At 38.5% G+C, this 24,847-nt stretch overlaps 1 protein-coding gene across 4 annotated transcripts in view; it reads left to right on the forward strand.

Moving 5' to 3' along the window:
• The first annotated feature begins 200 nt into the window (after positions 1 to 200).
• The window catches only part of AKAP7 (A-kinase anchoring protein 7), a 142,931-nt gene continuing 118,284 nt past the window's right edge, over positions 201 to 24,847 (forward strand). For 2 of the 4 annotated variants that reach the window (XM_087444119.1, XM_087444117.1), the window contains exons 1-3: positions 201 to 273; positions 4,190 to 4,321; positions 17,422 to 17,561. In XM_087444119.1, coding sequence (XP_087300245.1) covers positions 255 to 273; positions 4,190 to 4,321; positions 17,422 to 17,561 — 291 coding nt within the window. In that variant the 5' untranslated portion in view covers positions 201 to 254. Of the gene's footprint in view, positions 274 to 472; positions 718 to 4,189; positions 4,322 to 17,421; positions 17,562 to 24,847 lie in introns of those variants that run through there. The other 2 variants (XM_087444116.1, XM_087444118.1) reach the window with 2 other exon arrangements.

The raw sequence follows: 24,847 nt of genomic DNA on the forward strand, positions 1-24,847 counted from the left end.
CGCCGGATCCGGTCCCGCCGGCGCCTCGGCTCGGCCCCTTCCGCCCGCTCGGGCGCCCGGCCTGGCATGCAGCTCCTGCGGGGCCTGCGGCTCGCGGGGCTCGGCGCCCCCGCAGGCCTGCTCGCCGCGGCCCGAGCCCCCGCCGCCCGCCGGCCCCGCCCGGCCTCCGCCGCCGCCCCGCGCCCAGCCCCGCGCCGCCGCGCCGGCCGCCGCCGCCCGCCCGCCGACACGCGCCGCCCGCCAGCGCCGCCGCCATGGAGAGCCCCGGAGCCGGTGAGCCCGGGCGGCCGCGCGGGCCGGGAGGGGCGGCCGGAGCCGGGGCCGGGGCCCCGCTCAGCGCCCGGCCTCGGGAGGGCCCGGCCCCGCCGCCCGCCGCCGCCCGCCGCGCGCAGCCGCTCCGAGGAGCCCGGGCCCCCGGCGCCATCGGTGCCCCGCGCCCTAGCGCGCGCACGGGCCGTGAGCTCACCCCAAGTTTCACTTTTGTTTCCCCTTTCTGCTCTTGTGACCTTTAGTACAAAGTTCATGCCCACATCCCCGCTCCGACAGGGATTGTGTGGTCAACAAACCCCAGAAACTCTCAATAGTTATCCTAGGTCACCAACTTGAAAGATCTGAATCGCTACACTGTTTCGTTTAGGATTTTATTCTAGGTTTAGAATGACCTCTTTAAACTGGCGCCAAATCTATAGGACCGCCCAGAATTAATGTCCAGCTGAGGTCAGCATTTACTGTGAACTGAACTTTGTGGATAGAGCGAGTTAGGGGTTGGATTTTGGGTGAAAGGGATCAAAAATCTATTAGAGAAAAAGTGCTTTTCTGCGAGATTTTTGTAGTATAAACGCATAAAAACATAAAAGAAGCATTAAAATGTTAAAGTGTGTTATAATAGCTGTTGCTAGTGTAAATGTGTTTACAATTGTTATGGGAATGAAATGAATAAGACCTTGTGGGTGGGTGGGTGCGGAGGGCGTGAGTTTTTGAGCGGCATTTATAAAGGAGAAAGAGGGTTGCCAGAGAGAAAGGATTCACACCCCAGTTCCTTGCCTTAGTGTGTGGCCTTGCCATTCAGGATGCTGATAGCATCTCTAGGTCTTTTCCTTGCTCATATTTACAAAGATGTTTGTGAAGGCTACTGTCTTCTTACATCCCTTTTCAGATATTAACTTATTTTGTCCATTTCTCTCTAGTAATTTGGATTGTACTTCTTTTCTCTTTTTATGATGAGGAAACCAAAGCATGGAGGTCAAGTGACTTGTTGATTATCACGCAACTCTCAACGTTTATCCAGATGTAGGACGTTTCCATTTTTGGTAGCTAAGGCAGGAGGAGCATGGGTGGCATTGACCCTTTCCATTGGTTCTTGGGGAATATACATACTATATGCCTAGTAGAGTGAGTAGAAGAGAGGCTTGCTTAATAAAGTCATATTTTATTATCCACATAGGAAACTTGCATTTTCTGTGACAAAGGGCAAATTGTCTATCTGTGTCTCCTCTACTGGGCTGTATTTGATGAAGTCATTTGCAGAAGTGCCCATATATTTGAATATTAGCATATGTTTAATGTAGGGTTTTATTATATAATTAGATGTATGTGTGAATTGTTTTCTTATAAAAGTAGCATTAATTCCATTTAAAATATTTGAATAGCAGAAATGGGAAAAATACAAAAATACTGAGTACAGCTATGTCAGCATTTAGAAATAGTTTATATCCTTTAGCCTTTTCCTGCATGTTTGTAATCAGAGCATATGCAGTGTTATATCTGCTTTTTAAAAAGTCAGTATTTGCTACAAACTTTTTTCGGTCGTTGGAGTCTTATTCTTCGTTGTCTAGACTGAGTGTGCTGTGTTTAACCATTTCTGTTATTAGGCATTTAAGTTGTTCCACGTTTTCTTTTTTGTTTAAGCAGAGCTGTGGTGCATCTATTTCAGCATATAGGATAGATACCCAGATAGCAGTAAGAAGAACATTGTCATGGCTCCTGATCCTGGGGACTGCCTCAGTTTACAGTGCTGTAAACTGTGTGTGAAGAGGCAGCAAGGCGTGTGCTGGAAAGGGCAGGTTTTGGCAGTAGGGTCACTGGATTCAAATTCCAGCCGCAAGACCTTCTAGCTGTAACCTTGGACAAGTTACTTAATGGGCTAGTCTGTAAAACGAGTATAATAACAGTAGCTCCCTGATGGTGTGGCTGAATGAGTTACTATCTGTACAGCGCTTCTGGCTGTGCCTGGCGTGGGGTTGGCTCTCCAGTGTTAGTGCTTCTGTTATTATTAGTGTACTTTATCAGCTTCACCTCATCTTTATGCTGTTAATGCACTTAGCAGCCTTTTTTCTCCCCTCAGCTTTATTGAGGTATAATTGACAAATAAAATTGTATATATTTGAAGTATACAGTGTGGTGATTTGATAAAAGTATACATTGTGAAATGATTCCCACAATCAAGTTAATTAACTCATCTATCACCTCACATAGTTACTTTTTTTTTTTCTTGGTGAGAATGATTAAGATCTATTCTCTTAGCAAATTTCAAGTACAACAGTATTATTAACTATAGTCACCATGCTGTACATTAGATGCTTAGAACTTATTACTAAGTTCTTAGAGTAAGAATAAAATAGAGAAGAACAAAAGTTGGATTTATTTCATTTTGTTCTGATTTTTATTTGGCCTTGTGCATATTTAATTGCACAAATACTCATTGTTGCTTACTTTTCAAGTGTAAGCTGCCTGGTCAGTGATGAGCCTTTATGTGTAGCTGCAGGTGCCTGACGGTACAAGATATGTATTGATCTCTTAAAACTTCTGTTTGAGTAGAAGCTGCATTTGTATTTTTCAATGCAAGCATAAAAATAGAAGGGAAACCTTTACTTGGTCTCACATCTTTCAAATAGTTGTGAGTTTATGATGAGACTAACATTTGTTGAACACCTGGGTGCCAGGCACTCGTACTTAATAAAGTTTAAGCTGTAATATAAATAGCAGCGTTATTAAGAATGTACTTTTCCTTTTTTTTCTTTGGTTTTGGGATTGAACACGACTAATTGACATACAAAAAAACAACAAAACAAAAGTTTTGTTGTCGTTTTTTGCTTTTATCTAGAAGATAGATGTGTATGTGTGGTGCGTGTATGTGTGAACAATAGTAGAGAGTGTTCAAATTGCAATAAAAATTAAGATTTTTTTGGTATATATGTTAACTGTGACCTATCATGATGGTTATTATGTTGTGTGTTGTAAACTATATTCTTAATGGAATGAGTTTTTTAGGTATTATATTTGAAAACAGAGGATTACAGAAGAATGGAATAAATGACTTCTTTAATATCTTCAATGGAAAATTAGTCTTTAATAAATGCATACAGTAAAAATTATATAAGTATCCCAAGATTTTGTTCAATCCTAGTTTAAACAACGTTTGCTTCTGTCAATAAAAGCATGGAGAATAATGGTATTGGAGAGCCCACCTACTGATAAATTTAGCAATTAACTTTATCAATTTAAACAGACATTCTTTCTCTTAACCTCCACCCAAGGTGTATGATTGTTCCACCCATAACAAGAAAACAAAACAAATCAAAGACCAAATGTGAAATGTGGCTTTAATATAAGTACATGCCAAGGGAGGGCTGTCATAAGATCTTTTGCTTTTTAATCACTGAATTTCCAGAAAAGCATATTTAGAGCCGTGTATTTTTAACTGAATTTCCAATGTTAATATAACAATGGAGAGAAAAAATTTAAAAGTCTTTGTTGAAAAAAAAAGGTCAGAACTTGTACAAATGAGAACACATAAGTGATATTGTTAAAAATATACATGACAAAGACTGACAAAGTCTTGTTGGTTTGTTTTCAAAAGTTATGTGAAAAACCTGTAGTTTTAGAATTAGGAAAATATAGCTATAAAAGATCTTGAGGATTGTTGATTAACTCAGTCTTCATCTAACCCTGAGTCAAGTACTGTGCTTCAGAAAATTATTAAAGCTGTTTAACATAAAAATGCATTTGTAAAAATGTAGAATATTTTGCAAATAGTATTTATATAGATAGCTTTATAATATATCTGAATACAATTTCTTAAGAGATGTTAATTTATATTGAATTCAGTTAGTTGAGTTGTTTTAGTTTAGGATATGCGTTAAAAAAATAAGTTAAATAATACATTTTTTCTTTTTGCGATACGTTAAAGGAGGAATAAATTCCAGTGAGTGTGAAAATGTGTCAAGAAAAAAGGAAATGTCCGAAGACATTGAAGCCAATGCTATGGATTCTCTGGCAGATATGCCATTTGCTACTGTAGATATTAAAGATGATTGTGAAAGTAAGTACTTCATTAAATAAATATGTATTTAGATGCAATGAATAGTAAATTTAGTGATATATATATATTTTCTTAATAAATGACTTCACCTTAAATACTTGTCATGTTTTTGAGTTTTGGTTGTTAATTAATAGTTATCTTTTGGTATTCTATTGTCAAAAGTATCACAGATATTATTAAGACATGTCTCACGAAATTTTGGGCCAGATCATTCTGTAGTTTATAAGCTACTTCAGAAAATAATGGGTCAGAACATTCCATGGTTTATAACCTCCTTCTTCAGTTATTCTGGAACCACTGCTAACGTTGGCAGTACCCATTCATCTGACGAGTGTTGACTGGCCTCTTGATATGAGCCAGGCACTTCGCTAGGCATTGGGAGGGTGACCAGTGAACAAGACGGACATTGTCCCTGCTTCGTGGAGCGTAACAGGCTGGTGGTGAAAACAGTTAAACTTTTAGTCTATTATATGTTTATTTGATTGATTCAGTCTTTGAGAGCGCCATTTACAAACTTTAGAGAACCGATGCTTACTTGATTGACATACTGCTGGAACTACGTAGATATCTAGATCTGAATTTCATGTCATTGTAAAAACAGTACTGTACATGATATTTGGGGCTACCTCCACTGAAAAGGTGACAGATTTGCCTATTATCTGCCTATTATCTGCCTATTATCCAGGTTACTTGTGAATAGGAAAAAGGAGGAGCACCTGTGTATACCACAAATGCTTATTGACCGCGTGCTCTGAGCCACTCGCTCTGCGGTCTTATATGGAACCCTGCTGTGATTTGATATAGTTTTCTCTTGACTGGTGTTCTATAACTGGAGGCTCCATAAGAAATTACCTAGTTCAGTCTCTTCGTTTTTCAGAAGAGAAAATAAGACTCAGAGAAGTTAAGAAAACTAACTAAATTCACACAATTGAAAAGAACTGGTTATAGAATCTGGGATTTCTGATTTGTTCGTCATTTCTTTGATGAACATTGATTGGATGCCTAACGGTTACCAGGTTTTGGCACCAGATAGTGGGACTGTTGAAACACATGACAATATTGAAACATGTGATCAAGAAACTCACGGCTTCCTTGGGGAACCAATTCGTTAACAGCTATAATCCCATAGACGAATGCCATACAGGATGCTGTGGGAGTACATGGGGCGAGGGTGTGTCGGGGAGGCGTCTAACCTGGATGTCCTGGAAGGCTTCCTAGAGGTTTGGCAAGAGTAGAGGCCTGGGGATAAGTGTGAACTATCCAGTGTTCTTTCCTCAATACTAACTGTCCTTGAACTTAACTAATCATTAGAATTTTCTGTGGAGTGATGTAAAAGTACAGATTCCTCTTTTCCACCTTTGTGTCAGGCCAGGGAATCTTTTTTGTTTTTGTTGTTTTAAACATCCCATGAGACTCTGGTGCTCAGCCAGTCTCAGAAATCACATTGCTCTCTATCTCACTGTCTTCCCATGATTTATGTTTTGGGGAGATGTAAGGAGAGAGGGATACTTACAATGTATTAAATCTCTGGTGATTTATTAATCAGTTTTTTCCCATTCCAAAAACCAAGGAGAAAAGGGAGGATTAAGAGGGGTTTGCTCAGGCAGGGTAGGGTTTCCCATCTTTTCCTTCTTAGCTGGCCTTTAGAGAAGAACAGCTTTTGTGGGTTTCACAGCTGTTAGAGAAACCTTCCTTTGAAGAATTAGTATACCTGTTAAATAGAAGAACATACCCTTTGGAAATGATAGGCAAGAATAGGAAGGATTTACAGTCACGCGTCACGTAATGACAGGTATACGTTCTGAGTAATTCGTTGTTAGGTGATTTCGTCGTTGTGTGCACATCATAGAGTGGACTTACGCAAGCTTAGATGGTATAGCCAACTATGCACCTAGGCTACATGGTACTGATATGGGACCACCGTCCTATATGTGATCCGTGGTTGACTGAAACGTCGTTATGCAGCACATGACTGTAATCATGTTTTCCTCTTAATTCCCTAAGTTGCTCAAAAAGCAACTTTCTGAATAATCGTGCCTACATGCCCATGGTGGGTATCCCCTGTCCACCTTTCTTCCCTCTGAGTTCTGTTCCATCTCTGAATCTATCCCATTGGAATGTTCATAGCTGGACTGGAACAAGAGGTGGAAGTTGTTCACCAATCCAGGTATAGGGGCTTCTGACTTATACACTTCTTACACATATCTAATCTGTATGAACAAACAGCCGTACGAGGGGTTGAGAGCGAGATACCACCAGAATCCCAGAGAGCAAATACTGTTTCCGTAGCTGCTGTGTTCTTATATCTCCACTGATGAGGAGAAACAATGGCCCCTGGGACCAGAAAGAAGGAAGAGGATGTGTTTGTGGCTCTGCAGGCCTTTCCTGCTCTGAATGGGGTAGCTGCTTCTTCAGTGGATGGGCATAGGGAAGATTGGCCAGTCCTTCATACGACTGGGATCTTTTCTCTGAGGTACATGGTATGAAATCTTACCAAAGAAGTGACCTTATCCATGTAAATTAGGGGCTGAGATCAGTCTACAGAAGTCCGCTTTTAGCTGTATAGGATTATACCACTTTTCGATAGTTGAGACTTGGTGAGTTAAAAGTCTTTGTGGGTTAGTCTAGACTCCAAACCAGCATGTATAATGTTACTTTTGTGGGAAGATAGATTTCAAATTCCAAGCTCCAACTTATACACAGTCAGTGTGGTATAATGAGAGAAACGGAAAACTTGTGTTTTAAGTTTTGGTTATTTCATTTTCTACTTGTGTGACCTTGGACATTTAACCTCTATGAGCTGGGCTTCTTCAACTGTGAAACACAGATAATTCCCTCCTGCCTACTTCTTAATGTTGTTGTACGGATCAACAGAGGGAATATGTGTAAGAAGGCAATTAAAAATGTGTGTAAATAGTGTACAAAAATAGTGTACAAAATAGTGTACAAAAGCTATTTGTGAAAGCTTTGAAACATATCCCTTGGTTATTTGGGGCCAACTTGTTCTCTTTCATTTTTATAATAGCATTTACTAAAACACTAAGGAACAGATACTAAAATTCTTTGCAAACCAGAAAGTACTGACTAGCTTTTGGGAAGTGAGATTTTTATAGAAATGTGCGAAAACTGGGAGTGTTGTTGTCAACCTTTAAACTTAAGATAGATACAGTAATGGTATTCATGTCCAAAACACAGGATAATTAGTTTGTGGCTTGAATGGTCTTAATGCGGCTTTCTCTTACAGTTAGTAACAAGGAAATTTTCAGTCTACTTGCTCCTTGGTAGACAACAGCCTTAAACTTCTCCAGTTGCTGGTTGTTGTCTTTGGTTCTTTCACAGAATTCTTTGCTTTTTTTAAATTTGTATTTCTTTTTTCTTTTTTGAGGATGATTGGCCCTGAGCTAACATCTGTTGCCAATCTTCCTCTTGTTTTTTTTCTCCCCAAAGCCCCAGTACATAGTTGTATATCCTAGTTGTAGGTCGTTCTAGTTCTTCTATGTGGGATGCTGCCTCAGCGTGGCTTGATAAGTGGGGACTAGGTCTGTGCCCAGGATCTGAACTGGTGAACCCCTGGGCTGCTGAAGCAGAAGGCGCCAACTTGACCGCTATGCCACCAGGCCAGCCCTGCCTTTGGTTCTTTCATTTTCCTTTGGTGGGTGGAAATTGTGAGTTAACTGCGAAGAAATTCTTGCTGATAGAAACCGTGGCAGAGTGATCAGGAAAGTAGCGCTAACAAGGAGAGTGTCATGGGAAGGGTATCTTTGCCGGTAAGAAAACTCCTCCCCGAATGTTTGGTTCAGTGTCTCAGCTGTCAACTGTGTTACCATGGGGGTGGGGGAGTAGTGTCATCATCGGATGTCGTGGAGTCTGGTTGGCTGAAATGGGTCTTTACATTTTTTTGTTAGTTTTGTTTTTAAGAAGAGACAATTTTACTAGAGTTATATGATAGTGTATAAAATGTATTAGAATATTATGTTAAGGTTAAATATGAAATGTATTAGAATTATATATATTAGAAGTAAAATATCCAAATGTATGTACAAAAGAAAATCTTTTAGAAATTTTGAGGAAGCAATACACCCCGAGCCACATCTGGCTCTACAGGTAGACATGTTCAGGGAGAAAATCCAGCACTGGTGAGTTGTTGACCTGCACCTGGGTGGGTCTTTTCTCTTCACAAGGGGAAGTATCCTTGGTGAATTGGTTAGAAACGCAGTAAACTTTCCAGAAAATGTTTGGGATTGCCGTTAGACCTGCCTCTGAGAGTTGAGTGAGAGTTGGCAATGGTGAGTCACTCTGCTGCTGATAGGAATAGCTTAGTATGCTTTCCATGGGGTAAATCTGTGGAGCCTTTAGTTTCACTGACTCTACTCTTTTAAGAGAATCACAGTCCTGAACTATGAAGCCACATTTAAATCAAGATTCAAAATAAAATATTTGAGTAACTTTTTTTTTTTTTTTTTAGTTACATGTGTTTCCTAAGTGTGGAATTCAGTTCTCCTCATACTGAAAATTGTTATAATTCTGTTCTACCTTACATGGAATTCTTTTTTTTTTTTTTTTTTTTGTGAGGAAGATCAGCCCTGAGCTAGCATCCGTGCTAATCCTCCTCTTTTTGCTGAGGAAGACCGGCTCTGAGCTAACATCCATTGCCTAATCCTCCTCCTTTTTTCTCCCTCAAAGCCCCCCAGTAGATAGTTGTACATCATAGTTGCACATCCTTCTAGGTGCTGTATGTGGGACAGGGCCTCAGCATGGCCGGAGAAGCGGTGCGTCGGTGCACGCCCGGGATCCGAACCTGGGCCGCCAGTAGCGGAGCGCGTGCACTTAACTGCCAAGCCACGGGGCCGGCCCCTACATGGAATTCTAACCTTGTAATTATTGGATGTTTTAGAGATATGGGAAATTTTCATTTCGTTACTTATTTATTAGCTAATACTATTAAGATATATTAAATACTTCAGCTCTTAAGTATTTTAAAATATTGATTGAAACTACCTTTACCTGAAAAAAATTTTTTTATAGAAAATGCTGTATCAAATAAAAATTGAATCTCAATAACCGCTGTAGTAAGCGATTATCCCGAGTCAGTTTTAAAAAAGGATAAATTATGTTCTGTGTCCTCTCTGTAATTGATTGGGGAAGCATATAATACATAAATTTTATTATGAAAGGGCTTGAGGCAAATATTTGTCCCAAATACTACAAAGAGTTGATACCTTTAAAAAAGGAAAACAAATAAAATTTAGAAAAGACTAATAGGTACATTAATTCATTCAACACATATTTAGAGAGTGCCTGCTATTACCAGGTGCTGTTATTGGTATTGGGCAAACGATGTACAAGATAAAATTTGGTTAATAAATAAATATATGGAAAGTTATTCAACTGCATAAGTATCAAATGCTGTGCATTGAAATATGATTGTAACTTATCAGATTGGTAATATCTTTAAAAAATAATACTCAATGATTTAATGTCATATCCACATTGCTTCTGACAAGGTACTGTTATAGTCATTTTAGAATGGAGTTGGTTGGGCTCTCCAGCAATGTTCATACTTGGGATAGAGCCACTCAAGGGATTCTTAATATAAGGACATAATCTGACTTGTTGAAAAAGTTTTATTCGTAAACGTGTGTCACAATGTCTTTTAAATGGTAAAAATATTGGGAAAAAAATGAAAGGCCCAAGGTTAGGAATGGTTAAAGCTATACTAGTGCCTTAAATTACATATTATGCATTTTTATATATTATTAAAATAATATTTCTGAAATTTATTTTACAGGGAACATTTCTTATCTAAAATGCAAAGTGAAAAAGTAGGGGAAAAATGTATGTGTTATTTGTTTATGGTTGTGTAAATACTTTATGTAATCTGTCACCAAAATTCATAATGGTTGTGTTCAGATAGTAGGTTTATGAGCAATTTTTTTGTTCCTTTCTCTGATCTTCAAATTTTATGAATGTTCTTCATTCTTTTTATGAAAAAATACAATGAAAATTTTTAAATGTGGTGAAAAGCTTGCTTTTAAGGGTGTAAGCCTCGTTGACTCAGTAAACGGAGAGCTGGATAAAGTGGTTCTTCTTTGATGCTGTCCCCTAAGGTATCACTAATAGTCTTAAACTGTGTGGCTAAGAGTGAGGACTGTGGAGTCAGACTGTCCAGGTGCAAAATTTGCTCCGACACTTTCTTAGTGTGTACTTTGAGCAAGTGTGTAGGCTCGATTTCATTATCTATGAAATTGGCATAATAATTGGTAGCTCTCTCGTAGGATTGTGGGGAGGTTTCAACTCGTTAATACATGTAAAATTCTTACAACAGTGTGTGGCACAGAACTAGCATCTGAAAATTTTTGTTAATTTAATCTCACCCCAACTTTTTGCCTAAATATATTTGCTAAATTAAATATTTAAAAACATTTGCCCCTGAGAGCAATATTTTGTAACAATATTATTAAGTCAATATTTTGTAACAATATTATTGAGTGCTTCCAGCATATTGCTAAATGCTTTATATTTTCTTACTAATCCTCACAGAAACTTAATTAGGGAGGTAAAATTATTTTTTTAGAAAGCTTTAGTAACTTGCCAAAGATTATTCAGATACTAGGGGGAATAATTCTATAAAATGTAGAAGGTAATATTCTAAGTCATATAATTAAGGAGTTTTAAGGATGGTTACTTCAAAGATTTTGGCTGCTTAAGTAACAACAAGAAGAAAGAAAAGATTAAAACAAAATCTAGTTCATTCTCAGCCTTTTGGCTAAGAGCAAGTGTGCAAACAAGCAACCAACAACAACAGACGGATGACCTAATTAAATTAATTTCTCCCATAATTCATTCCCTTGTAGTTTCTTGAAAGAATAAATAAAACTTTAGGAAAAATTAGATAATTTATATGATTTACATAAAATGACGTGGTACTTTAGGTGAAAAAACAAATGCATGGATCAGAGAGTTACAGCCTTTGTCAACAAGACCAGATTCATTAGAGCACATTAAAATGGCTACTGAAATCATTATGAAAATTAACAAGTGTAATCAATTAAGTTTATGAGGTGGGTTTACAAGCTCTACTGCAACTAATGAATTTTTTTTTGCTAAACAATAAAGTTACTCTAAATAACCCAGTGAAAGATCCAGGGCGCAGGGCCGAAGCGTTCTACATTTTGCTTCTGTGGTCAGTGATCTTTCATGTTTTTATTGGTAAACTGATATTATATGAACACTTTGCTCATTATACTTTCATATGAACTAAATAAAAAGAATAATAGCAAATTGTATTTTAGAACTTAGTTTATGATTTCAAAGTAAGAAATAAAAAAGTTCAGTAGCGAGAAAAGGGATTTTGTGTTCTGTTCTGGCTATACAAGTAAACTTTACAATTAAAAGGCAAGAAACATGCAAAAAAGAGAAAAGAGATATTGGAATCAGTGTGTCACAAGGTGATCATAAATCGGCAGGACTCACTGAGTTAAAAAAAACATATTACAAGGGTAAATAAAACTCTACTATAGCAATAAATCTAGGATTCTTTTCCTTTTTTGCCCAGCTCTCATCAGATAGTTTTAAACTTTGCCTTGTCTGTGATGCCCAACAAAAGAAAATTTTATTTATTTTATTTTATTTATTTTTTTTGTGAGGAAGACCAGCCCTGAGCTAATATCCACGTCAATCCTCCTCTTTTTGCTGAGGAAGACTGGCCCTGGGCTAACATCTGTGCCCATCGTCCTCCACTTTATATGGGACGCCACCACAGTATGGCCTGACAAGGGGTGCATTGGTGCGCACCCGGGATCTGAACCCTGGGCCGCCAGCAGCAGAGCGCATGCACTTAACCACTATACCATGGGGCCGGCCCCAAAAGAAAATTTTAGATAAACCGGTTTGAAGAAAAGTTAAATAGTTATTGATAAGATTAGAGAATGCTAAGGGAATTTAGAAGAACCCTGTATTTTTTAATTTTTACCAAGGGGTTGTGTTATGAATTGGGGTTTTACACTATGTCCTTCTCTTGACAGCAGAATTGTTAGAGTTGTTATACATTATAACTAATACCTTCAGAGATTATGATTTTTCTTTCTCTGGATGTCCACAAAATGGACTTATAGAATGTTTGAAATGGCAAAAATAAGTTGCTACAGGCAGGAGGACAGTTTGTTTTAAACAGATAAGGTATAAAACAACTTAAAATGCTGAAAGCTGCAGCAATCTTCTAAATACTGTGTTAGTAAGTCTGTTCCTCTTAGTATTGTTCATATTGAGTAAAATACAGCAAGAGTGATTCTATGTCTCATGTTCACAGTAAGGAATACATTTCACATTGCCACCCAGTATACTTGTGTATGCAAATAACTCGGATTTCATGAAGCATTATTTACAGGAACCATAAGCAATGTACTGTCTCTACTACTTCTGTTCTGTTCTATTCCATCTACCCCACCCCACTCTACTCCATTCATTTCCATTCCAGTTTTTAAAAGCGCTTTTTTATTATCTTCTAAGTTGATTTCGTAACCCACTGGTAGATTGATACTTGTAGTTTGAAAAGAGAAAAACTAGATTATAGGTTCAGGATCTCTTTCTACTATGTTAATTTTGAGATGAACTAAAGGTTATGAAATCAGCTGGATTATTATTCTGGACACCATTCTTTATTCAATTTCACCATGAAATGTCCTCATTGGTACAGGTTAGTACAGTTCAGTTAGTACAGTTAGTTAACCGTTAGTACTTTTATCACAGATCACAGAAAACTAGAACTAGAAGAGACCTCAGATAGAGATTATCTAGCTATCCCTTCCCTGCCCGTGGGTTGTTTTTTTTTAAAAAAATATTTCATTATAGAAACTTTCGAGCATATTCAAAAGTAGAAGAGTAGAACGAGCCTCATATGTTCATCACCTCTTCCTTATTGGATTATTTTGGAGTAAATCCCAGATCTATCATTTTATCTGTAAATACTTTAGTATGTATCTTTAAAAGGTAAGGAATCTTTTTTAAAAAAAGCATATCCAGAATATCCTTACCACCCCCCAAAAATAACAGTAATTCCTAATGTCATCGAATATCCTGTCAGTATTCACATTTCTCTGAGTGTGTCATAATGTTTTAAAAACTAGTTTGCATTAGGAACTGAAGTCTATGCATTATATTTGATTGATACATCTCTTTAGCCTCTTCATCTATAGATCTCGTCCTTTTTTTCCTTGTGTGTGTGTTTATTGTTGAAGAAATCGGATTGTGTAGAAGTACCCATATTATGGTCATTTAACATATTTCTCTGTCCTTTGTGTTTCCAGTAAACTGGTAGTTAGATTAGGAGGCTTGATTAAGTTTTGGAATATTGGCAAGAGCGCTACAAAAGTGTTTTGAATTTCCTCTTGTGTGACATCAGGAGGCAAAAGATGTTTGGTTGTCTTGCCTTTTTGTGATGTGAAGATTGATTGGTGACTTCCCGTCTTGTCACGTGACCCATTATTAAATTCCGCATTGGCTTTCCATCTCATGGATCATCCATTGATAATATTTGGGTTGATCCATACTCTGTTAAGGGTTTCAAAATGCTAATATTCTAACTCTAGCCTTTTGTATTTATTAGCTGAAAATTTCTATAGAGAAGAACTTTACCTTAGTTAACTCTTTCATTGCCTGTGTTACTATTTGGTTGTAAGGAAAAGCAGGATAAATGCATGACTATTTTTTTCCCCTTTATCTTCAGATTTTTAGAATAATAATTCTTTAGACTCCTCCAAAGGTGACCTGTGAGCTTTTGGTTTTAATTTTTCTTTTGAGTGTTATTATGAACTGACGGATTTAAACATTTTTGATGGACTTCACACCATTGAGGTTATTATTCTATTTGATGCTCAAATTATCCTATCTTTGGCCAGTGGAGGGACTTTCAGATTGGCTCTAGAGACCTTCTGACATGGTCCCAGGAGTCTTTGAAACTCCAGGCTCCTCTAGCACATTTTAAGCCCCAGACCCAGAATCAGCTATGTCTCCAAGGATTGCCCAGCTTTTTGAGTTCTCAGATGAAGAAATGAAGTGACTTGATGGAAAGATGCTCGTTGGAAGACTAATCTTTGGGTCAATGCCCTTTTCCCTATCTCCTGCTGCCTCTACAGGACCGAAACAGACATTGCTAGTTGCCTTCCCAGCAGCGGACCCCTCCCCTTTTCCTTTTGTAGATTACTTTTCTCATGTAGGTATAGGTTCTTAACTGCCAGATACTATCCCAGCTTCCTGTGATGCTTGGGGTTAGCCCTGGGTCCTGATTTGGACAATGAGATATAAGAAGGATGCTGGGAGCTTATTTAGAATTAGTTTGTAATTTTACTTTAAGAAATGGGTATTTTTCTTTTGAATTTTTTTTTTTTTTTTTGCTGAGGCAGATTCGCCCTGAGCTGACGAGTGATATAGGTCCACACCCAAGAACCAAATCCCGGCCGCTGAAGGGGAGCGCGTTGAACTCTACCACTAGGCCACGGGGCCCGCCTCTGAAATTTTTTTCAATATTATATTTAATTTTTAAAAAACCATTCAAGACTGCTCTTCATTTTCCATGCTTATGGAGACTACAAGTGGTCTAGATGATGAAAAACAATGGATAGTTTATAAATCATCCAGTTTCTTTTTGGAGTCCTCTAAATGATCTTTGCAGAGACTGATGTATCTCTCTAATGATGTTTAGCCCTGGGTAATATCTAATAATTATAATAGCTAATAAATAGTGCTTACTTTGCACCAGGAAGTAGTCTAAGAGCTTTCATCTATTAACTCACTTAATCCTCAAAATGACCCTATTTGGTAGCTATTATTATTGCCCTCAAATTATAGAGGAGGAAACTGAGGTAGAGAGATTTATGTGACTTATCTAAGATCACACAGCTAGTAAGGGGGAGCCAGGATTCCAAACCAGACACTCTGGTTCCAGACTAGATTAAAATTGGCTTCCATTTCCAGAGGACCAGATAGAAGATCAGATGGAAGTGGGCTAGAAATGTATTTAGAACTGGTTTTAAAATATGTGGTACTTCATTAGCATATTTTGTGGCTTCTGTTTAAAAATAGTACATTTGGTCATGTTGCTACAATCAAATGTAGGACCATTTCTTAGATATTTAAAATTACAAGCAGCTCAACAACATGTTGATTTGATGTTTCATATTGAAAAAATTGCATGGGAAATAAAACCCAGTGGCATCACATGAGGCAATTCAGATAATTTTCCTAATACAGATGAAAATGCGGCATACACTTTCTTAGCAATAGAAATTTGTAAAATTCTGACAAGCTCACGAGTATAAAAGAAGCTAATAATACTATATATTTCAAATAAGTGTTCTCTGTGAAGATATATCATTTTAACCACCTTAACATTAGGCACATTGCTGAGAAATGTGGTAGTGAAATGGATGACAAGCACACCAGGTAACTTTGTCTTAACTTGTAATGATACAGGCAGACTTACGACTCAGGTCACCTTGCTCTTAATTTACCGCTGTCTTCTGGGTCTCACAAATATGTGTTAGTCCTAGAAAGAAGGCATGTCTCTTTCCACAAACCTTCAGTTTTTAAGTTTTAAACATACTCTACTATTTTTCTTAGAAGTTAGCATTAAAATACTATTTGTGGTATTCATTTAAAAATTATGTACTATTAATATTTTCGAGAACAGCAGAATAAGGACAGCTACTTCTGCTCTTTGGTTTTGTGTGTGGTAGTAACTGCTCACGCAGAACCTTGAGAGAGAAGCGTTTTGACCCAGCAGAAAGTAGTGGAAAGAGAGAGTTAAGAGGTCCAGATACCAGACTTGACTCTGGGACACTGAGCAGGTTTTCCAAGTTTTACTGCAGTTCTGTTTCATCATATGTAAAGTAAGGGGTCTGGTCAGATCAGGGTTGTGTACGCACACAGGCCTCATGCTGTAGGTTCAGCTCAGACTTTCCCCACAGTTCTTTTCGAGGCATTGTGTACAGGTGGTGCCCACGGTCTGTTAGGGTTGATCCCAAAGATGAAACCAACCTCATAGGACTGAACGTAAGGTAAGGTGGTTCCTCTCTCCCACCCCTTTCCAAAATCTTACCTCAAAAAATATAATTATATTTGAATTGTTACAAAGTCTCCATGAGGCACTTCATTTTGAACAGTAAGCTGCTGTTCGAGAAGACACAGCCTGAAAACTCAATTAATGGTAGTTTTGCATGCATGTGGAAGGCCCTGAAAGAATCTGTAAAAAAGGAGACAATGGCATTTCGCACTGATTTGGTAATTATTTCTGGGGGCCTAGCTTCATAATCTGAATTGTTGGGTATCATAAATGAGTCTTTTGAAGATGACTTTAAAAAGCGGCAAAAAAGTGGCACGCTAAGGGCTTCTCAAATTATCTATGGTCACGGACCAGTTTTTTTTTTTTTAATTTCCTATTTGTTGCCAAATGATATTTTTGGAAAATACAGTAAAAAATTAATTATTAGAAAAATGTTGTAAAAAAATGACCTACAAAATAGAAACCAAAATTCAATAGACAAAGTTAGTTTGCCTAATTGTTACGAAAGCTTCTAAAATAATCTCTTAATTTTTGCAACAAATAGTTTGTAGTTTGACATTGACCACCAGCCAAACTGAGCGGCACTCTGACAAGTGGTTATGTTGTAGAAGTCACAAATGTACGTATACAGGATGGGGGAAAACGTGATCTTTCCAAGTATCCTGAAAATCATGGGGTGGGGGAGAGGATGGTGGTTAGTTATGCTTTAGAGCAGAGGTTAGTGCGCTGTGGGCTCTGGGCCAAATCTGGCTAACGATCTGCTTTGTAAGTAAAGTTTTATTGGAACACCGCTATACCTGTTCATCTGTGTTTTGTCTACAGCAGACTTGGGTAGTTGCAACGGAGACCATATGATCTGCAAAGCCTAAAACATTTACTGGGAGGTCCTTTATAGAAGAGTTTGACAACAGCTGCTTTACATTTGAAAATGACTATTGTGAATGATCGCTACGTATATAGTGCTTGCTTCCTTTTTGTTTCTGACTAAATTATCTGTGTTTAAATGCATTATACATGTTATTGTTTGCCTTTTTCCCTCCAGTCCCTGATGTACCTCAAATAAGTTTGGAGAGAAGTAAAGAAAATGAACGGATCGATAAAGATCAGAAAAAGAAGAGGAAAAAAAAGCAAAAAGATTATCAACCGAACTATTTCCTATCTATTCCGATTACCAGCAAAGAGGTGCTTTTCTTAAAAACTATTTTTGCTATAAAGTTTTATTCTAAATTATATTTAAGGTACACTAAATGCTTGTGAGCCCATTTGTTCTCGGCTTTTAAGAGTCGTGGTGGCGTTTTAGCTGGGCCATATAGGGAATAGTCTTATTTAAATAATAGAATATATTTAAACAATAATTTTTTTCTTTTTTGAGGAAGATCGGCCCTGGGCTAACATCTGCCAATCCTCCTCTTTTTCCTGAGGAAGACTGGCCCTGGGCTAACATCCATGCCCATCTTCCTCTACTGTATATGGGACGCCGCCACAGCATGACTTGACAAACAGTGTGTCTGTGTGCGCCGGGGATCTGAACTGGCGAACCCTGGGCCGCCCCGCCGCAGCAGAGCACGTGCACCTAACCGCTTGCACCACCGGGCCGGCCCCTAAACAATAATTTTGAAAAACATTGTTTAAACAATCACATTTAAACAATTTTGCAAAAGCCATTTGAAAAAGTGTTGCCAGAGGCATGCTGAAGATTCTAAGCATTTGTTCACCATAATGGACGAGCCTTTCAGAAGCAGAGAGCAGTGACCAGGTAGGAAAAGAGGATTCTGAAATTCCTGCTGAGAAAGTAAACTGGGATTTCTTGCTGCTTAGTCCTGTTTATGGTAATGATTATTGCAACATCGTTTCTGTAAAAATTACTCATTGTACCAACTTAATATTGCATGATAAACTTGGTAGAACTCTATTAAAAATCTGAAAAATTAATGTGGTTTGAATAACAGGAAATGGGAGCAGCCAATTGGCTCACACTAAGAACCCCTCCTATGTGGCTGAGAGAGAAAACTACAGTATCTAATTAAATTTGCAGTGAGGTAGGAATTAAAATGCCTTAGGAAAGAACTCCTCACTTGAAAGACTCTTTTTACATCTTGGCCCAGTTTAAGATCCAGATCTGAATTCTGTTTGATTGTGGGCTGTGATCTTTTTTACTAGGCACATTTTCAGGTTGCTTCTCCCCTTAACTAGAATGTTCCTATGGAATGCTGATGAATTTTTAAAAATCAAAGCAAACGAAATTGAAATCAAAGAAAGAAATATCAAAAGAAAAAAAATAAATTCCATTGGAGCATTCTCGGAAATAATCTAGTGTGTGAGATACAGTTTAGCTGGGGAGAAAAGATACATGGAAAGAGAAATTGTGTTACCTAGCAATACCAGATTTTAGAATTTGTTGCAGTAAAGAGTCATATTCTGGGGCTGGCCCAGTGGCGCAAGCAGTTAAGTGCGCACACTCCGCTGCGGCGGCCTGGGGTTCGCCAGTTCATATCCTGGGCGTGCACCAATGCACCGCTTGTCAGGCCGTGCTGTGGCAGGCGTCCCATATAAAGTGGAGGAAGATGGGCATGGATGTTAGCCCAGGGCCAGTCTTCCTCAGCAAAAAAAAAAAAAAAAAAGGATTGGCAGATGTTAGCTCAGGGCCAGTCTTCCTCACACACACACAAAAAAGGCATATTCTGATTTTACTGGTACGTTCGGGTTGGCTAACAGTAGAATAGTCCTTAAAACTGTTTGGGTGATACAAATTTTAATGTAATCAGCAATTATATATTATATTAAAATACTTGTGAGTTGTTTGGACAGATTTTCTTTGAAGTATAGGGACATGTGTGCATTTGGGAATTAGAAGAGAGCGGAAGGCAGAGGTGGTGTTGCTTAGCTGAGCAGTCAGACGGAGCAGGTCCTGAGGAGACTGGATGTGAAATAGGCCGAGTGACTTCCCCAAGGACACGGGATTTGTGATTGGAAGAGACAAGAGGTTCTTTATTTTGATTTGTTGCGTAGAGATTGTTCCAGTAGAGTCTATCAGTGTAGAAGTTTGGTAGACACTTCTGAGTTGCTGTGAGTAGGCCCTTCTCTGTCTGTCTCCATCACACCTCCATTCTGGCTCCCAGGGTAGTCTCAACAGCAGCTCTGCATCAGTCTTTCAGCCTGCCCCACCCCCTCCTAGTCCTAGTCTCACCTCTTCCAGTGAAGACTGGTGGGGTGATGTGATGGGGTAGGGCAGGTGGGGAAGGGGACTGAAAGGAAGGAGGGTAGAGAAATTCTTTCCTTCCCCCACTTCGTTCAGGATTGGGGCCACAAAGGTGAAGGGAGGAAGGGGATGAGAGAGAACTGTCTGTGACTCTTAGTTTTCTCCCTGGAAGCTGCTGTAGCCTTTGTTTCTGCTTCTCAACTCCTGGGAGGTTGTGTAGAAAGTGGGAAGAGTGCAGGATTTGGAGTCGAGCAGACCTTGTTCGAATACCGGCCTGGTCACAAACTCCACTGTGGCTGTAGGTCAGGTTACCTAATTTCTGTAGCTTCAGTTTCAGGTGTGAAATGGAGGTGATCATGACTATTTTCTCAGCCCAAATCTGGCCATGTCACCTACTTGCTTATATGCTTCAGAATTTTCCCATTGATAGTAGGATAAAGACAAGGCTGTCCCGTGTCTGTGAGGTTCTGCGTGCTCTGGCCTTCTCCACTTCAGCCCTTGTTCCTTCTGCTTGAGCCCCTCTTGGCCTTCCTTGAACTTGCCAGTTCCCTCTGCCCCAGGGAAAGCCTTCTCTGACTGGGAGTTTCCTTTCCTCTCCTCTTGGTTTTGTTAATGCCAAAATCTCAGCTCGAACCTCTCCACCCTGACCAGGTCACCCCCGCCCCCCAAAAAAGACTCATAGTTTTCCTTTTGTCATTTGTCATCCTTGCAGTTTGATGCTTGTTCGTCCTCCTCACCAAGTTTTTTAGCTCATTCCCAGTACCTAGAGCAGAGCTTGGCAAGAGGAGGCACACACACAAAATGCTGTCATTTCAGAGTGGATGATGTGTTTCTGGCACACCAAGTTACAACCAGAGCATTACAGATAATAAATCCAGTGTTACAAATGCTCGTTTCATAATATAGGTTCAATGGCAACTTGTTTTCCGGGCGACAGGGTGACTTGTAATAGTGGGGAATACAGTTTTGAAGTAACCTGGAAACCAAATAATTTAATGTTTCCCTCTCAGAGACTTGTTTGTGGGTAACAGAAAGCTTGGGTAGAAATATGGGAGGAGAGGTAGGAATGAGACAAGATTAGGAGACACAGTTTATATCTTTTGTATGAGAGCCTTTTTTGTTTGTTTTGAAGTATCTGATGTTCATTTGCTTTGTAAACTACTTATGAGCCACTGGGGGAGGGCCTGGGAAAGTAGTGGCATTTATAACATTGTTTCAATGGGAACTGGATTCCAAGTTCCACCAGCGACCTGCAAACAGGCTCTGGGAGCCCGCACACTCACAATGAGCTGCTCTACTTCTGGCTGCCACTCGTTGGCATCTAGTTTTAAAGAAAAAAAGTGTTCAGACTGACATGGGTCTTTGATTTTTAAACACATTCTTAGATGTTTGGAACTCCTTATTAATGGAAATTCGTGATTTTTAAGAAGTAGAATTGGAAAATGAATTATGATGGCTACGTAAAAATATTCGAAGTGCAAATATGTGAACATATTTACGCTCCATTACCTATAATTACCCATTGGTTTAAAAATAAAAATAAGAAAAAAATTTAATGGAGTTATGATAAATCCTAAATGGTTCTTAACTGGCTAGAATTGTTTACTTAGTTCTGGTTGGATTTACTCATATGTTGGTTTTATACGCTTTCTTACGAGAAGTAATAATATAAGGTAAGTCAGTATTGAAAAAATGCACGGGAACAATCAGAAGCTGATTGAAATTAGGAGTGTATTAATTTTTTCTTTAAGATAATGTTGTTATACTAATGGCAAAATATGATTTCCTTTGGGGTTTTAAAAGGCATTTGTTACATTTAATTCTGTATTTTGCTATTTTGTAACGTGAAAATTATTGGTCTTATGAAGATATGAAAGTAGATTTGTGCATTCTGTTCCTTTCTGGGGAATGTAATTGTGAAAGTATTTGATATCATGTAAGCTGAGCACTTTGTAGATATACAAAATTCTCCTCCTATTTCGGGATGATTTTTCACTTTACTCTAGTTATTGCTATATCATCAAGTTTTCAAGTTCTCTTCATGATTGTAGACAAGCAAGAAAAATGAGAGTGTTCAGCTTTGAAGAAAAGTTAGGTAGCAAATTGATGTGATAATTCTATTAAATCTTAATGAGGCAGCAAATTTAGGAACAATATGTGTTAGTTTAGAAGAATTCTAAAAATAATGTCAAAGGATGAAGTCAAAGACATTCTTCTACTGTGTGCTGAAATGAAACGACTCACCCTCAGGCACACTAACTTTAAGCCATTTTCTTTGAATTCATATATGCTTTGAATCAATTAGAAAGCTTAAAAGATAGGAAAATGAATTTTCTTACTGTGTTATTTTTGGGCATGTGGAATATGGCTTAGTGGTGAAGTTTAGCAGATGGGTGTCTGTTTTTATTCTCTAAATACAAAGAAATTACTCAATGAATGAAATATTTAAGATTTTAATAAAGCTTTTATTTTTGAAAGTTTCTGTCAATGTCACATTTAAACGTTAAGTTTTAAAAATGTGCGTTATGCGATACTGCCAATGGCTGGGGATTATGATCACAGATAAGCTTTAATGGCTTTATAGAATTTTAAACAGTGGCTGTAAAAATTAGTTTCCTTTGGCCTTTAATGACAGTGGAACTTTTTAAAATGACATACAGAGAAGACTCTGAAGTAGTTTTCTTTTTATCTTTTAAGCATGTAATTAGAAATAAAAAGCACATAAAAAAATCTTAAGATGATATCAAGGAATATATAAATTAATCTGCAGCATCAAAGCATAATTAGAACTATATTACTTGATTAGATTAGTCTTTAGAATTTTCATAGGTTAAGGTTAATCCTGCATTATAAGTACTGTGTGACTTCAGAGAAATAGTCTTCAAAATGTTTTACAGTTTTTAATTTGCAATTTTATAAGCTAATGGATAATTCAAAGATACGAATGGTCTAAAACTATTTTACCATGTAGAACATTGCATTAAAATGCTGACTATACAAATGGCTGGAATTTTTTGAGCTTTGCCCTGGATTTATATATAGTTAGTATTTGAGCTTAGAATGAAGACTAAGTTTTCATGAAAGTACGAATACTCTACCCACAAGCTGCAAGTATAGCAGACTCCGAGTTGTGACAACCAAAATGTCTCCAGGCATTGGCACATGTCCCCGGGAGGCAGAATTGCCTAGAGTAGAGAACCACTGACTTTAACGATATTGGCCATATTGCATACCTTATATTAGGTAAATTATATTTGTAGAGCTTACGAAGTACTTTCATGTAGCATGTCTACTTTTAACACAACCCTGTACATTTGGCAATGCAGTTTTATTATTCCTGTCTTACAATTGAAGAAACCAAGAATCAGTGAGACTAGAGACTTATATGGGGTCACACCTGTGGCCGACCTGGAATTAAAATCCCAGATTTCTGACACAAGTCCAGCACCCTTAATTTGCATCACTCTGTATTATAGAAAAAAGTTCTAATCCTAAATCACTTTTTCATGATCGGTTACACTGGGATTACCATTTGTACTAGCTAACATTTGAAGATGTAATAACATTGTTTTGAGGTGTGACATTTTTGAGCACCTGTGGTTTCCTTGACACTGGGCTACGTCCTTTCCGTTTGAACCCAGACTGTCTGGCTGCTTTGTTATTCCTGAAAGCCAGTCTTAGCACACTTCATTGCACCTGGAAAACACTCAAAAATTCAGATTTAAAATAATTGCAGAGTAATATAGACTTACAGTAAGGGCTTTTTTGAGAGGGCCAGTGCATTCCATTCCACAGTCTCTAGTCAGACTTCCTAAAAATCTCCGTTAAATGTCTTCTTTCCGTCGACGTTTCATTTCTTGGTCAGTACCCACATCTCTGCCCCTCTCCTTGTCCCCTCTTGAAAGCAAACAGATTCCTTGTAACTCTTACGCCATCGCTCTCTAGCTGCTTCTCCTCCTCCTGCTCTCCCCTCCTGCGTCTTTTCTTCCAGATACTTCCTGCATTTTTTCTCATGTGTTGAATTTATTCTCTTTGCTGTTTTGGGTATATAGTCTTGAAGAGATTTTTTTAGTCTTCTGTCTTTCAGTTTATTTTAGTGGAGATAATACCAGTGTCTACCTCATAGGATTGTTGAGAAGCTTCAGTGAACTAAGATATGTAAAATGCTCACTGTAGTCCCTAGACCCTAGTGACCACACAACAAAGGTTAGTTACTGCCCCTGTTGTTTAAATATTGTTTTTATTTTTATTACCAGGCACTGTGGTGAGTTGGTGGGTAGAAGAGATAGACGTTGCCCTCGAGGAGTTTACAGTTTAGTTTTATCCATATAGAAGAGCGGAAACAATAACTCTATAAGATCTTTGTGTGCTGTTGTGTTAGGAGTGTTTTATTAACAGGCTATCAATATTCTTCTGTTGGGCATCATAGAAGTAACTTCTTGCCTTGGGAAGTATTGTGTGAGGTGATATTGTGTAACTTCCTACCAGGAAAACTGCTGTATGCTGTGTTGCTCGCCTCCAGATGGCCGGGAATAGAGAAACGCTGAGGTTGTTTTGGGTTACGTGGACTTATTGTGGAGACCCATGGGAAATCACATCCAGGACAGCATCTCATGATTTGCCCAGTCACATTCCACAGATAATGGGCACATTGTTCAGGATAAAACAGCTACTGTGGTGTCAGAGCAGTCTGCTATGCTCAGGATTCAGTTTTTTCTCATCTCTGCTGTCTTTTTATGGACTCTGCTTCTATTGCCTGCCCCACCTCTTCTCCTTTTCTCTCTGGCTAATTCTGCTGCCTCTGGGCTTCTATGACCTCAGGGTTCTATTCCCTCTCTTTTCTCTGGGTGTGGCTCAGTTTGCTATTTCATATTCAAACTGTTTTCCAATACACTCACATTTAGAGGTTGACTAGAAATGGATCTCACTGGAAATGGAGAAGGGAAGAGGCCTCCTTCCTCTTGTTGGTTCAGAGTAGACAGGGGAAGGCTGCTGAGGGAGCAGGGAGCTCCCCTTGGATGCAGACTTTAATGGTTTTCCTAACATATGTGTTTGGACTTCTTTGCAACTCTCCATGGTTATTCCGCTCCTCACATGTCTAGAAAAATGACAGGAGTCATTCCTGTTGAAATTATTGCTGTCCTAAAAAATCTTAAAGGCCACTAAGAATGGGTTCTCAGACACATTCACTTGGGGACAAATAAATATTACTTCCAACAGAAAGGGAATGTTGTCTGCTGGTTTGACCTTTCTGTGGCAAGAATAAAGC

This window comes from Ceratotherium simum, chromosome 19, assembly GCF_057802395.1.
Source record: "Ceratotherium simum simum isolate JZ-2026a chromosome 19, ASM5780239v1, whole genome shotgun sequence".
NCBI lineage: Eukaryota > Metazoa > Chordata > Mammalia > Perissodactyla > Rhinocerotidae > Ceratotherium > Ceratotherium simum.